The 14,599-nt window shown below is 47.8% G+C and overlaps 1 protein-coding gene across 6 annotated transcripts in view; it reads left to right on the top strand.

Moving 5' to 3' along the window:
- LZTS3 (leucine zipper tumor suppressor family member 3) overlaps nt 1–14,599 on the top strand; it is a 67,121-nt gene that overhangs the window by 37,660 nt on the left and 14,862 nt on the right. For 4 of the 6 annotated variants that reach the window (XM_083571310.1, XM_083571313.1, XM_083571311.1 and 1 more), the window contains exons 2-3: nt 8,790–8,886; nt 11,698–12,186. In XM_083571310.1, coding sequence (XP_083427436.1) covers nt 11,737–12,186 — 450 coding nt within the window. In that variant the 5' untranslated portion in view covers nt 8,790–8,886; nt 11,698–11,736. The remainder of the gene's footprint in view (nt 1–8,789; nt 8,887–11,697; nt 12,187–14,599) is intronic. The other 2 variants (XM_083571315.1, XM_083571314.1) reach the window with 1 other exon arrangement.

Below are 14,599 nucleotides of genomic sequence, written 5' to 3'. Positions count from 1 at the left end.
CTAGGTTGGCAGGAGCAGGGACTGAGCAACGGGAGGTCACCCCGTCGCGGGGATTCGAACCGCCGACCTTCTGGTCGGCAAGTCCTAGGCTCTGTGGTCTAACCCACAGCGCCACCCGCATCCCACCTGCTGTTCATATAGCATTCTTCAAAAGTCAGGGTGGGTCTTCCAGTAGTAAGAAAATAGTGGTGACAGCGCTAGGAGTGAATTGGGGACCTTCTAGTTTCGTTGCAGTAGTGAGAATGGAAGTTTCCGCTCATGAAATTTTAAGTTCATTAGCACAGAATTTCCCATGATAGTAATGTCAGTTGGGGGGGGGGGGATAGGGATGAGGGAGAAAATTGGTTTTGTTGAATTTTAATGAAAAACTACGTAATTTGAGCTTCCCATACCAATGCATGAACCTATTATTCAAAATTTGCACGCCTCTGAATTTCACAATGTAGTTCTCCAAATGCTGTTTACAGAAATGCATATACAAGGATAAAGTGTGCATTAAAGTGCAGGTATTAGTGAAAAAATAACATACAGAAATGCATTATAATGGGGCAATTTTTTGCAGAAATATGTGTCTTAAACAAAACTGAATGCAGAGATTTGCTTATTAGGAGAAAATTGCACTAAATGCACTAGGTGCATTTTCGTGAGGAAAGAATTTGCGGTTTTCTGAGGAAATACGGAGACCTGAATTCAAGATGGGAAGAATGGGAAATGGGGAGAACCCGAAACTGATATATTTGCCTCTTCCCTAGAAAGAAATGGGAGCCTTCTCCCTTGCCAGGTCTCAGTCTGTAGGTGAGTCCCCTTCTTTTAAACCACCCATAATCACCCCCCTTTGCCCGTCTCTTTTAAAAGCATGGCTTTATCATAAGTAGAATCTGACAATTCAACTCCCAGTGCCCGGTGGGCATGCCAGACTATTGTTAGCTAATGAAACAGACTTTGTTCAGCAGCCTCAGTGGGTGCCAAGCATTTTATTTTCCTTTACGGGTTCTCAAAAAGTTTTTCCTCCTTACCCAAGCTGCATGGAGAATGAGAGGACAGTGTCAGGAGAGTTGCCATATTTCAAGAATCTATACTACCAACGTGGGCTGCCATGCATCCAGCGATTTCTGCCCGGACGCTGTTCACAAGGACTGAATACCAGCTGTGTCCGAGAAATTCCAGGCAAGCCTAGATTCTATATTCACCATATTTTTCGCTCCATAAGACGCACCTGACCATAAGACGCACTGTGATGGCCTGGGATTCGGAGGCTGAACCTGAGGAGTCTCAGCCTGCACAGGATTCCCCGCCTCCAGAACCAGCTGAGCCAGGGCTGGGGCCTGAGCCTGAAGGGTCCTCACCTGTGCTGGATCCTCAGGTGCAGGCACCAGCTGAGTCTGCTCTGGCTCCTGAGGTGATGGAGGCCCCATTGCCTGCGGGTGCTCCACTCTCAGCCCCGTCAGGGGAAGGTGAGGTTGCCTCTGGATCCGGTAACCCTCCAGCCTCTCCTGAGCTGCAGAGGCTCAGGGCAGAGAGGCGGAGGGAACTAAGTTCCCGCAGGAGGAGTGCTTGCCTCCAGGCCAGGAGAGGCGAGTCACTCTCCTATGCCTCAGGGCAGATAAAAGCCAGCCAGCCCAGTCCCATGTTGCGGGAGCAACATTGTTGGTTGCTAGTTCCTGCCTGCACCCTGACCTGCTCTTCTGCCAGAGTTCCTGACCTCACCCGACTCCCTGCCTTGAACCCCGCTTCAGCTTTGACGGACAGCCCCCATACCACACCCTCAACCTCGGACTGGACTTGGACCTCACCACATGGTTAACCCACGGGACCAGCACACACACCTAGTTTTTAGAGGGGGAAAGCAAGAAAAAAAACATTCTGCACAGAGCATGTAAGCGGCTCTCGCTTTTCTTGCTTTAAAGCAAGCCACTTATATGGCTTTAAAGAGCCACTTACATGGCTTCTGTCCCGCTTTGCACAGCTCTCGCTTTGCTTGCACATCCCTCCTCCCGCCTCGCTGTAAAAGAGGAGGAGGAGACACCGGGACAGGTGCGTTGCTTGCTTTACAGCGAGGCGGGAGGGAGGATGGGCAAGCAATGTGAGAGCTGCACAAAGCGGGAGAGAAGCCATGTAAGTGGCTCTTGCTTTTCTTGCTCCCGTCTGTCTGTGCTGGTCCCGTGGGTTAACCGTGCAGCGAGGTCCGAGTCCAGTGTGCGGTATGGAGGCTGTCCATCAAAGCTGAAGCTGGGTGCAGAGCAGGGAGTCGGGTGAGGTCAGGAGTTCCAGCAGAAGAGCAGGACAGGGTTCAGGCAGGAACAGGCTACCAACAACTTTGCTCCCGCAGCTTAGGACTGGGACTGGCTGGCTTTTATCTGCCCCGAGGCATAGGGTGGCCCCGATCCTCTGGTGACTCGCCTCTCCTGGCCTGGAGGCGAGCACTCCTCCTGCGGGAACTTAGTTCCCTCCGCCTCTCTGCCCTGAGCCTCTGCAGCTCAGGAGAGGCTGGAGGGTTACCGGACCCAGAGGCAACCTTAGCTTCCCCTGACGGGGCTGAGAGTGGAGCACCTGCAGGCAATGGGTCCTCAGTCACCTCCGGAGCCAGAGCAGACTCAGCTGGTGCCTGCACCTGAGGATCCAGCACAGGTGAGGACCCTTCAGGCTCAGGCCCCAGCCCCGGCTCAGCTGGTTCTGGAGGCGGGGAATCCTGTGCAGGCTGGGATTCCTCAGGTTCAGCCTCCGAGTCCGAATCCCAGGCCATCACACTGTCCCTCCTCCCACTTCGCTGTGAAGCCAGCAGAGCAAGAGCGATAGCTGCGCAGCACCTCTTCTTCTGCTGGCTTCCCAGCGAAGCGGGAGGAGGAACAGCTCTTTAAAGGGAGCGCCGAGCAGAGCCTCCCGCCTGCATTTGCTCCATAAGACGCACACACATTTCCCCTTACTTTTTAGGAAGAAAAGAGGGCGTCTTATGGAGCGAAAAATACGGTAGGTTTTATTTTGGAGAGCAAGCAAGGACTGGTGCTCTTTGATACAGAAAAACAAGCCAGAGAAATGGCTCCGTCCATGACTATTCGCCATGGTGATATGGGACCATTGCTTTCTATCCTGTTCATTGGTCAGCTGGAGTTTCATAGAATCATAGCTTTGGAAGGGACCCCCAGAGTCATCTAGTCTAACCCCCTGCAGTGCAGGGATTTCAGCTAAAGCATCCATGACAGATGGTTTCTGGTGAGCCAAGTGAGGCAGCCAAGTTTGCTGATGATACCCAATTGTTTGGGGTGGCGAAAAGGAAAAGGGATTGTGAGGAGCTCCAAAAGGATATCTCCAAACTGGGCGAATCCGAGCAATAAAATGGCAGATGATAATAATAAAAATAAAATAATAATAAATTTTTATTTATACCCCGCCCTCCCTGGCCAGAGCCAGGCTCAGGGCAGTTAACACCAGTAAAAACATAATAGGGGAGGAGGGGGAAACAATTTAAAATACGGGTTAAAATACAATTTAAAATGCAGCCTCATTTTAATAGTAGTTCATAGTTCAAAACCATAAGGGGAGGGAAACATAAGTATCAAACTGAGTCCAAACCAAAGGCCAGGCGGAACAGCTCTGTCTTGCAGGCCCTGCGGAAAGATGTCAAGTCCCGCAGGGCCCTAGTCTCTTGTGACAGAGCGTTCCACCAAGTCGGGGCCAGTACTGAAAAGGCCCTGGCCCTAGTTGAGACCAATCTAACCACCTTGTGACTTGGGACCTCCAAAATGTTGTCATTTGTGGACCTTAAGGTCCTCCACGGGGCATACCAGGAGAGGTGGTCCCATAGATACGAGGGTCCTAGGCTGCATAGGGCTTTAAAGGTCAAAACCAGCATCTTAAACCTGACCTTGTACTCCACCAGGAGCCAGTGCAGTTGGTAAAGCACTGGATGAATGTGATGTGATGCGATTGTTTTAGCAGGTCTAAAATGATGCACATCTGGGCTCCCAAAATTTCTACATATATGCTCATGGGGCCTGAACTGGCAGTGACTGAACTGGAACAAGACCTTTGGGTCGTAAAGGATGGCTTAGTAGAGGTGTTGACCCTGTATTTGACAGCTGTGAAAAAGAATGGTGTGCTGCGTGTGGATCACTAGGAAAGGGAATGAAAACAGCCTTTCCAATATTACGACGCTGTCGAAACAAATTGATGGTGCGGCTGCATTTGGAATTCTGTGTGCAGTCCTTGTCACCTCGCCTTGAAAAAGATATTGCAGAGCTGGGAAAGGTTAAGAAATGGACATTCCAAAGCCATCAAGGAGATGGATCGACTCTCCCGTGAAGGAATATTGTAGCATTTGGAGCTTTTTAGTTTAGGGAAAAGGTGAGTAGAGGTCTATAACAAATATCAGGAGATATCCAGTAAAGCTAATGACTGGGAAATTCGGGAGAGGAAAAAGGAGGGACTTCTTCACACAAAAGCATATTTGATGCTAAGGAGTCTCGGCAGCTGCTTAAATTTTCTTGATTAGCTGGTCGTTTCAATGATTAATTTGTATTTGTGGTGTTTAAACATTGTATATGCCAAGGGATACGGGTGACGCTGTGGTCTAAACCACTGAGCCTAGGGCTTGCCGATCAGAAGGTCGGCGGTTCGAATCCCTGTGATGGGGTGAGCTCCTGTTGCTCGGTCCCTGCTCCTGCCCACCTAGCAGTTCGAAATCCCGTCAAAGTGCAAGTAGATAAATAGGTACCACTCCGGCGGGAAGGTAAACGGCATTTCTGTGCGGTGCGCTGCTCTGGCTCGCCAGAAGCGGCTTAGTCATGCTGGCCACATGACTCGGAAGCTGTACGCCGGCTCCCTTGGCCAGTAAAGTGAGATGAGCACCACAACCCCAGAGTTGTCCATGACTGGACCTAACGGTCAGGGGTCCCTTTACCTTTATGTCTATACATTGTAGGCTGCCTTGCTATTTAATTTGTATTTGTGGTGCTTTATGTTTAAATACTGTATATGTGCATATATTGTAGCCAGTGGTACCTTGGTTCTCAAACTTACTGTCTTTTTTGCTCTATAAGGCTCACTTTTTCCCTCCTAAAAAGTAAGGGGAAATGTGTGTGCGTCTTATGGAGCGAATGCAGGCTGCGCAGCTATCCCAGAAGCCAGAACAGCAAGAGGGATTGCTGCTTTCACTGCACAGCGATCCCTCTTGCTGTTCTGGCTTCTGAGATTCAGAATATTGTTTTTCTTGTTTTCCTCCTCCAAAAACTAGGTGCGTCTTGTGGTCTGGTGCGTCTTATAGAGCGAAAAATACAGTAATCCGTTCCAGAAGTCCGTTCGACTCCCGAAACGGTTCGAAAACCAAGACACGGCTTCTGATTGGCTGCAGGAGCTTCCTGCACTCAACCGAAGCCACGTCGGACATTCGGCTTCCGAAAAATGTCCGCAAACCGGAATACTCCGGTTTTGCGGCATTTGGGAGCCGATTTGTTTGACAACTAAGCCATTTGAGAACCAAGGTACCACTGTATTTTACATGTAACAGTGAAACATAAATACTTTAAATACATACGAACCCGCTGGGACCCTGAGATCAGTATCTGAGCCCCTTCTCTGTGTGCCCCCTCTGAGGGCGTTCTGGGGGCTGGCGGCGAGAGAGCGGGGCCTTTTCTGTAACTGAAGGCTGCTTGAGTTGGAAAAGAGCAGGATTTTGCTTCCCGAAGAACATAACTCAGGATCTGTTACGGCAGAGGAAGGAGAGCAGCTTTTGCAGGTTGTCGGTTTTTCTTTATTACAAGGGCTGAACAAACCATGCACCGGCCATCAACGGGCAGCGAACAGATTTATAGCTGGTCTTTGCCACATTGAGAGCTCTGTCGTGCCGCCAGGCAGGGAAGGCAAAATTTAAGGCGCGCTCTGGCCTTGATCCGAGAAAGTCCTTGGCTGCGTCGTCACTCCCTTGCTTTATGGTCTCTTCTCTTGCAGGTGCAAGAAGCGCATTTTGGGTCTGTTAGGACCATATTTTTTAAAGTCTGTAGGTCCAGTGGTTCAAAACTGACCATAAGGGAATCTTCATGTATGGTGCTAAGTTCTCTTTTGGGCGGCGAGTGTTGACAATCAGACATGTCCTGATTATTATAAGGGTGACAAAAATGAAACTGCTTAGATCAGGGCTGTCCAACAGGTCGATCGCAATCTACTGGTGGATCGCAGGATGTCCCCGGTTGATCCTGGTTCATCGCGGGAACCCACCCCAAAAAACAAGAAACTCAATAACTTTGCCTCATCCTCCGCCCCAAAAGCTCAACAACTCTGGACAATCAATAATAATAATAATAATAATAATAATAATAATAATAATAATTTATTATTGATACCCTGCCCATCTGGCTGGGCTTCCCCAGCCACTCTGGGCGGCTTCCAAAAAAATATGAAAATACTGTAATACATCAAACATTAAAAGCTTCCCTAATCCAATGGGAAAATCACTGCCAGTTTTTTTATAGTGGGAATAGATCGCAGTCTCTTGGAAGTTGGACATGCCTGGCTTAGATTAATCGATAAAAGTATTTTGAATGACTAAAAGGGTGCATTTTTTAAAAAAGAAAACACAACACCCAATCTATATACCTATAAGAAACTGCAGGTGACGGATTCGAAACCAGGAGGAATCAAAATTCCAAAGAGATTGGAGCAAATTTACTGATTATCTAAATAATAACTGTAGAAGTTTGAAGACACTAGCAGGATTAAAATAAATCTTATGACATGGATTTGAATAAAGAGGAAACTATGAGATATAGATTGGAAATAGAAAACTGTCGGCGGGAGGGAGCGAGGGAAGTCATTGCTCGGCAGAGCGGGGGAAAGGAGTTCTACAAATGGATGTTGAAATTTATTGTTTTTTGTTTAAAGTGAAAATTCAATTAAAAAGTATTTTTTTTAAAAAAAAAGAAACTGCAGATGACCATTCTAAATGAGGTATTTTTTCTTGTGTGTGACAGAAGGGGTGTGTGTGGAATCTCCTTTTGAAGATCACCAGTGCAATATATATATATAAATACACTTTCTTGTCCTTCCAGTAGCACCTTAAAGACCAACTAAGTTAGTTCTTGGTATGAGCTTTCATGTGCATGCACACTTCTTCAGATACACACAGAAGTGTGCATGCACACGAAAGCTCATACCAAGAACTAACTTAGTTGGTCTTTAAGGTGCTACTGGAAGGAAAAAAATGTTTTTGTTTCGACTATGGCAGACCAACACGGCTACCTATCTGTAACTAACACTTTCTTGTGTATCTTTACAGCCCCAAGGGCTGGAAAGTTTGTCTTAATTTAAATAAAATTTAAGCCTGTTTTGAGTTGTTGAGTTGGGCACTTTTTGACAATGTCTGCATTTGCCGTTTGGCTCCTAGACGAAGCCCACTGCCCACGAAGGTTCTAGCAGTTTATGCCACTGGAGTTTCACCGTGGGGTGGTAAAAACAGGTGCAGTTTGGTAATTCTACGGAGGTGGTGCCATTTTGTCCTTACACCATGAGTACTGATGGGTGAACTCCCAGGCTTGGCTTAGGCGGTAATTGCCAGTCCCAAACGAAAGTGTGGCATGCTCACAGAGAACGTCTCTCCTCCCAACCCCAAATTCTCAATAGATTCCTAACTGTTGACCGACCTCCAGCTGCTTAACTGGGAGATGGTGGCTTCTGCTCAGTGACTGAAGAAGAAGGTCATTCTCCACTCTCCTCTTTTCTTCCTTTCTCCGACCTTCCACCACCCTTGGTGCCTGGAATTCCATTTATATAGTTACATTTCAGGAGCCCTAGGAAATGTGCTTTCCCCAAGGCAATGGTAGCCATACTGATACCAGGTACCTCCCAGGACTCCCAGCACTTAGGACATTGACAACAGTCAGGTCAGTGGGTGGGTGGGAATAAGGAGGAGTTCTTCTGCGGCTCAGATTAAATCCAAGTCGGGGCATAACTCAGGATTCTTAATGCTCACCTTGTATTGAAAGTAGCATTATGGAGAAGTGAGATTTGTATTCAGAGCCAATGAATGATGGACTTCAGTGAAATCTGACACCAGGAATCGCAAGACAGAGAAACCAGTAGGAGAACACTTCAATCTCCCAGGACATCCTATACAAGATCTCAAAGCAGCTGTCTTGTTACAAAAGAATTTCAGAAATAGACTGGAAAGAGAAGTTGCTGAGTTGCACCTTATTACCAAACTTAAAACCACGGAGAGACCTGGTCTGAATAGAGACATTGGATTCTTATCTCATTATACACGATAAAGCTATTTTTAGCCACCTCGCCCCTTGCTTTTTCCTGTAAGACCAATTGCAGTCATTAACAGTCGTCAACAGGTTTACCACCCCTATCAGCCAATCACCCATTCCCACCCCACTTCTGAGAAAAACCCCACCCTCTCACTATATATAAGGGTCTGGTGACTTCCGTTTCAGTGTATCTGAAAAAGTGTGCATGCACACAAAAGCTCATACCCAGAACAAACTTAGTTGGTCTCTAAGGTGCTACTGGAAGGAATTTTAAAATTTTGTTTCAGTCATTTATGAGTATGGAAGGGAACAGGCACATCCTGTGTTCAGGTGGTGAAGGGTTACCTGGGCAAATGCCATTTTTTTTGCTCGTATACAACATCTGAGGTGGCTTTTGTGATTCCTGTTTCTCCAGAGGCGCTTCTTGGGTGACGCTTCTGGGGTGAACACATGTCAGGGTAAGAGGGGCAGAATGAAAATTGTATTGTTTTCAAGACTTTCCGGGCCTTGTTTTAATCTGTTTTATCTTCTTCCATTCCATTTTTTTAGCACCTAGAACCAGGCCTGTGAATGAGCGGGGATCGTTTGGGAACCTAGGAAGTGCTGTGTCGCAGCCGGAGATTTAGACCTGAGCCGGCTCATTCAAGTAAATAAAATCACTGTTCTGTCTTGTGCGAGGGAGGGATGAGGACACGATGACCTCGAGGCCAACCCACGAGAGGACTGCATCCTAAGCTAATTCCTTTTCTTCCTCACTTGCCCCTGCAGTCAACCCAATTCGTTCCTTTTGCTGATTGACATTTCCCTGGTCAGAATCTGCACCCCCCCGTGGTTGGTGAGTGAGTTTGCATGGGGGTTATAATAGCAATCTCTCCCTGCTGGGTGAGGAGACTTGTCGTTCCGCTGTGGCCATTGGTTCTCTTGAACGTGCCACAACTTAGTGAAAGAGGATGGCTTCAACTTTCAAATTTTTCAACTTTCAAATTCCAAAAGCTAGGGATGCTAAAAAGAAAAGAAATTAACCTGACTTGGAAATTCGAAAGATATTTCAGTTAAATTAGTACAATTTCATTTTGTTTGGTAAGTAAAGTGTGCATAAAATTGCATAGAAATCATTAAAAATGATTGCCAAGTACTTGCAGGCATTTATAGTTGTTGCTGTTATTTATTTAGCATTACGTGTTTTTAGAAGGTGAAAGTCTTTGGTTTTCCTAAAGCAGTATATGTGCTTCTTCACGAAGCACAGACTTGCTGAGCTAAATGTTGTCCAGTCACAAAAATAACAGCAGATTTAGAGATGCCCCCCGTTGAAGAAATTGGCAAAAATTAAGTTTCACCCCCTAAAATGACATGCCCTGGTATGGAAAGGTGCCTGAGTTGGTCACATGGAACCTGTGACTCCATGCTACCTTGAAGAAATGTCTTACACACACACACACACACACATAAACACAAACACACATTGTCTCTCCCCACTTCATGCATATGCATACAGCTAAATGGTTAAGTCTTTGACTTCCCTGGTTTTCAAATGGCAGCAGCGAGGAGCTGCAGGCCATCACATCTGTGGATCTCGACCTGTTTGGTGAAACATGTCTCTCCTCTCGCTCCTCCAGTTTTATCACCTGCTTGTAGGCACCTGATTAGCTACTGTGAGCAGGGGATAAGAGACCAGACGAGTCTATGGCCTCATGCAGCAGCCAAGGCTCTCCTTAGATTATGATGCAATTAACTACCAGCCTCCCTGACATTTAGCAGCTGATACTGGAATGGCATTCATAGGATCATAGAATCGGCGAGTTTGAAGGGACCCCGAGGGTCTTCTCGTCCAGCGTTTCCCAAACTCTGGTCTCCAGCTGTTTTGGGACTACAACTCCCATCTTCCCTAGCTTAGTGGTCAGGGAAGATGGAAGTTGTAGTCCAAAAACAGCAGGAGATTGGCCTGATCCAACAGCACTTTTCTCACGGCACTGGGGACTAGACGTGTTGTTTTGTGGCTCTCTCTGTGTGTTTGTGTGTAGCTGTTGTGGTTTTCCAAATGCCAGTGCACTTAACATCCTTGCTGCAGGATGCTATTGGTGTGTGTGTGTGTGTGTGTGTGTGTGTGTGTGTGTGTGTGTTGGAAAGGAAGCATGGAGGCGTTGGTAGCTGCGGTTTTGCTGTACGTGCAGCAATCGTAATTACGTCCGGTTTGCTGTTGTGCTACTCCCTGCCATCTCGGTGTGAGGGTTGCCGCGCTTTGCTAGCTTGCTGCCCATCCAAACTGCCCCTTCGCTGATGCCCCCTTTGCAAGGAGTCAGGGAGACTGTAGTCTGGAACACCCTCCTTTCTCTGACCAATAAAGTCTGGAATTTTATACCCCTGCTGTTTTGATGTGTACTGTTTTCATACCATTCTTCCATTTTTCGCTGCGTTTTGTTTCGTACCGCTTATATATTTTTTTAATGTTCGGCAGCTCAGAAATGCTGCGAAAGAGGTGAGCAGGAGTTGTGATGCGCCAGCCCCTGGCCCTTACCCTGGCCCAGAAACAAGAATCGTAAGGATGCAAGTAGAGCCCTGCAGGATCAGGCCCATGGCCCATCTAGCTCTCAGCATCCTTTTTCCCACAGTGGCCAACCAGAAAGAAAAGCTTGCAAGCAAGACCTGAGTGCCCAAAGCCCTCTCTCCATCTGCAGTTTGGGATTCCAAGGTTTACTGCCTCCCCCGGTGGAGATGGAGACAAGCCATTGTGGCTAGTAGCCACCGATAGCATGCCGTTGGGTTGAATTGGCTCCCGCAGGACGTAGTGATGGCTACCAACTTGGATGGCTTTAAAGGGGGAGGCGGGGAAACCATGGAGGACATCTGTGGCTGTGAGCCACGATGACCGTGTTCTGCCCCCCAGGGTCAGAGACAATACGCCCTCTGAATCCCAGCTGCTGGGCGGCTTCCAACAAAATATTAAAATACAGTAATGCATCAAACATTAAAAGCTTCCCTAAACAGGGCTTCCTTCAGATGTCTTCTAAAAGTCTGGTGGTGGTTGTTCTCTTTGACATCTGGTGGGAGGGCGTTCCACAGGGCGGGTGCTACCACCGAGAAGGCCCTCTGCCTGGTTCCCTGTAACTTGGCTTCTCGCAGGGAGGGAACCGCCAGAAGGCCCTCAGCGCTGGACCTCGGTGTCCGGGCAGAACGATGGAGGTGGAGACGCTCCTTCGGGTATACTGGACCGAGGCTGTTTAGGGCTTTAAAGATCACCACAAACTTGCACACAGATCCTGCTTGGATGCTTCCTGTTGCGGCCATCTCTTTGGCTACTTTGAATACAGGATGCTAGACTGGCTAGATGGGCCTTTGGTGAGGTCTTCCCACGTTTATTCCCCTTGTGCCTCCACAGCTGGGCTTCTCTTGTGCTCACGGCTGCTCCAAGCAACCTCTTTTTGTGACGTCCTGTTCTTTCCCTCTTTCTCTCTCCCAGTGCCACTGACATCTTGTGCCTCCACTACCATACCCTGCCATGGCCAAATTAGAGACCCTCTCCGTCCTTAGTGACACCAGCTACCACAACAAGGACGCCTTCCACCCTTTCGACCCCAGGCTCACCGAACCCGCCTCCCAGGGCACGATGGGAAGCGTCGGCAGCGGCGTCGCCGGCGAGCAAGAGTTCGCCATGAAGAGCGTGGGTACCAGGACGCAGAGCGGCGGCCGCCAGGTCGATGGGTCCCGGAACAGCTACTCCACGCGGGAGATCTCGAACCGCTACTCCGGGGAGGAGAAGACCTACAAGATGGAGAAGATCTCCCACTCCATCTTCATCAACGGGGACCTGCGCAAGAGCGAGAAAGGGAAGGCGGACCTCTGTGGGAACGTCGCAGCCAACAACGAGAAGAACATCCCACCTCCTCCCCAGTATAGAGAACCCAGTAACCCACCAAAGATATTGCCAGTCTCTGGTAAACTAGACCAGGTGAGACTCAATTTGCATCCTAGAAGAGGGGTACCCAGACCGTGGTCTGTGAACAGCCACACTGGTCCATGGCCTTCATTCCGGTGGTCTGTGGAATGACCGCATTAAATGTTTGCATTCATTCTCAATTGTATTTTCATTGCTTCCTTTATTTCTTCCAGACTGCGTTTCATTGTATTGCAGTTTGAAGGAAGCATTTTTAAAAACACGGTTAAAATTAACAAAACATCTAGCTCTTTGCATGTACAACAGGCGGTGCTTGGTTGTTTGGTTATAAGTCACTTGGAGTTGCCTTGGGCAAGATGATGATGATGATGATGATGATTTATTATTTATACCCCGCCCATTTAGCTGGGTTTCCAGCCACTCTGGGCGGCTTCCAACAGACTATTAAAATACAGTGGTCTGTTAAACATTAAAAGCTTCCCTAAACAGAGCTGCCTTCAGATGTCTTCTAAACGTCTGGTAGTTGTTTTTCTCTTTGACATCTGGTGGGAGGGCATTCCAGAGGGCGGGCACCACTACCAAGAAGGCCCTCTGCCTGGTTCCCTGCAACCTGGCTTCTCGCAGCGAGAGACCCACCAGAAGGCACTCAGCACTGGACCTCAGTGTCCGGGCAGAATGATGGGGGTGGAGACGCTCCTTCAGTGACACGAACAAATTTAATAAATCACCATCATCCTCGTTAAGTGGTCTGCCAAGACCCCCCACAGTTTTCAAGTGGGGCATGGCCGGGGGTCTGGAATTTGAGACCTGATGTCCTAGGAACATAGGAAGCTGCCAAGTCAAACAATTGGTGGAGAAATTCCAGACCCTCAACCATCTTGGTTGCCCTAAACCAGGCATAGTCAAACTCGGCCCTCCAGATATTTTGGGACTACAACTCACATCATCCCTGACCACTGGTTCTGTTAGCTAGGGATGATGGGAGTTGTAGTCCCAAAACATCTGGAGGGCCGAGTTTGCCTATGCCTGCCCTAAACTGTACACCTTCTAGCCTGTCAACATTCTTAAATTGTGGTGCCCAGAACTGGTCACTGGACTCCAGGTGTGGTCTGACCAAGGCAGAATAGAGTGGTACTATGACTTCCCTTGACCAAGATACTAGACTTCTGTTGATGCAGCCTAGAATAGCATGAGCTTTTTTTGTTGCATCACACCGTGGACTCATGTTCAGCTTGTGTTCCACTAAGATCTCCTAGATCCTTTTCACATGTACTACTAGTAAGCCAATTGCTCCCCATCTTATATTTGTGCATCTAGTTCTCCTTGCCTAAGTGCAGAACCTGACATTTGTCCCTACTGAAATCCATTCAACTGGCTTGGGCCCAGTTCTCCAATCTCTTGCGGTCTCAATTTTTGTCTTCTGTGGCATTAATTACCCCTCCCAACTTGGCGTCATTTGCAGGTCTGATGAGCTAGAAGCAGGTTTCTCATTTCCCAGGGCATCCGGCATCAGAGCTGCACCTGTTGGACTGACTTTGAGAAAGTGCACCCTTTTTACCCAGGCTTTTGGCCCTTAATGTGAAAGTGTTTTACATACTTGTGGCCTCTTTTGGCGTGGCAGGATCTGATAAAACCTGTGTCTGATTTGTACACATCTTCGGGCTGGGGTTTTTAAAAAAGTTTTTATGTAGTAATAATAACAATAATAATAATTTTATTATTTATACTCCGCTCATCTGGCTGGGTTGCCATAGCCACTCTGAGCGGCTTCCAGCAAAATAAAAAATATATTTTAAAAAACCTCCCTATACAGGGCTGCCTTCTGTCTTCTAAAAATCATATAGTTGTTTATCTGTTTTACATCTGATGGAAGGGCATTCCACAGGGCGGGTGCCACTACCGAGAAGGCCCTATGCCTGGTTCCCTATAGTTTCACTTCTTGCATTGAGGGAACCGCCAAAAGGCCCTTGGAGCTGGAGAAGAAAAATGAGAAACACAAATAGCGCAGGAATCACATGCAGACATCGTCTTTTCCTGCCTCATTCTCCCTGTCCCCATAAAGCTGGGTGACTGTCAAGGAGGAGGGCAGTTGCCTGGGGGGAGAGGTGGAGAAGAAGGAGGGGAGGGATGTTGGGGGTAGAAGGAGAAAGAAACGCAGAAGACACTCCTCACTTTCAGGGTTATATTTATATCCCTCCTTATAGAGCACACACACCAAGTTACCGTATTTTTCGCTCTATAAGACGCACCAGACGACAAGACGCACCTAGTTTTTGGAGGAGGAAAACAAGAAAAAAAATATTCTGAATCTCAGAAGCCAGAACAGCAAGAGGGATCGCTGCGCAGCGAAAGCAGCAATCCCTTTTGCTGTTCTGGCTTCTGTGATAGCTGCCGCAGCCTGCATTCGCTCCATAACACACACACACATTTCCCCTTACTTTTTAGGAGGAAAAAGTGAGTCTTATAG

Source organism: Podarcis filfolensis, assembly GCF_964270895.1.
Source record: "Podarcis filfolensis genome assembly, chromosome: 9".
Lineage (NCBI taxonomy): Eukaryota > Metazoa > Chordata > Lepidosauria > Squamata > Lacertidae > Podarcis > Podarcis filfolensis.
Note: the sequence above shows the minus strand (reverse complement) of the source record. Positions and strands in the feature narration are given on the sequence as shown.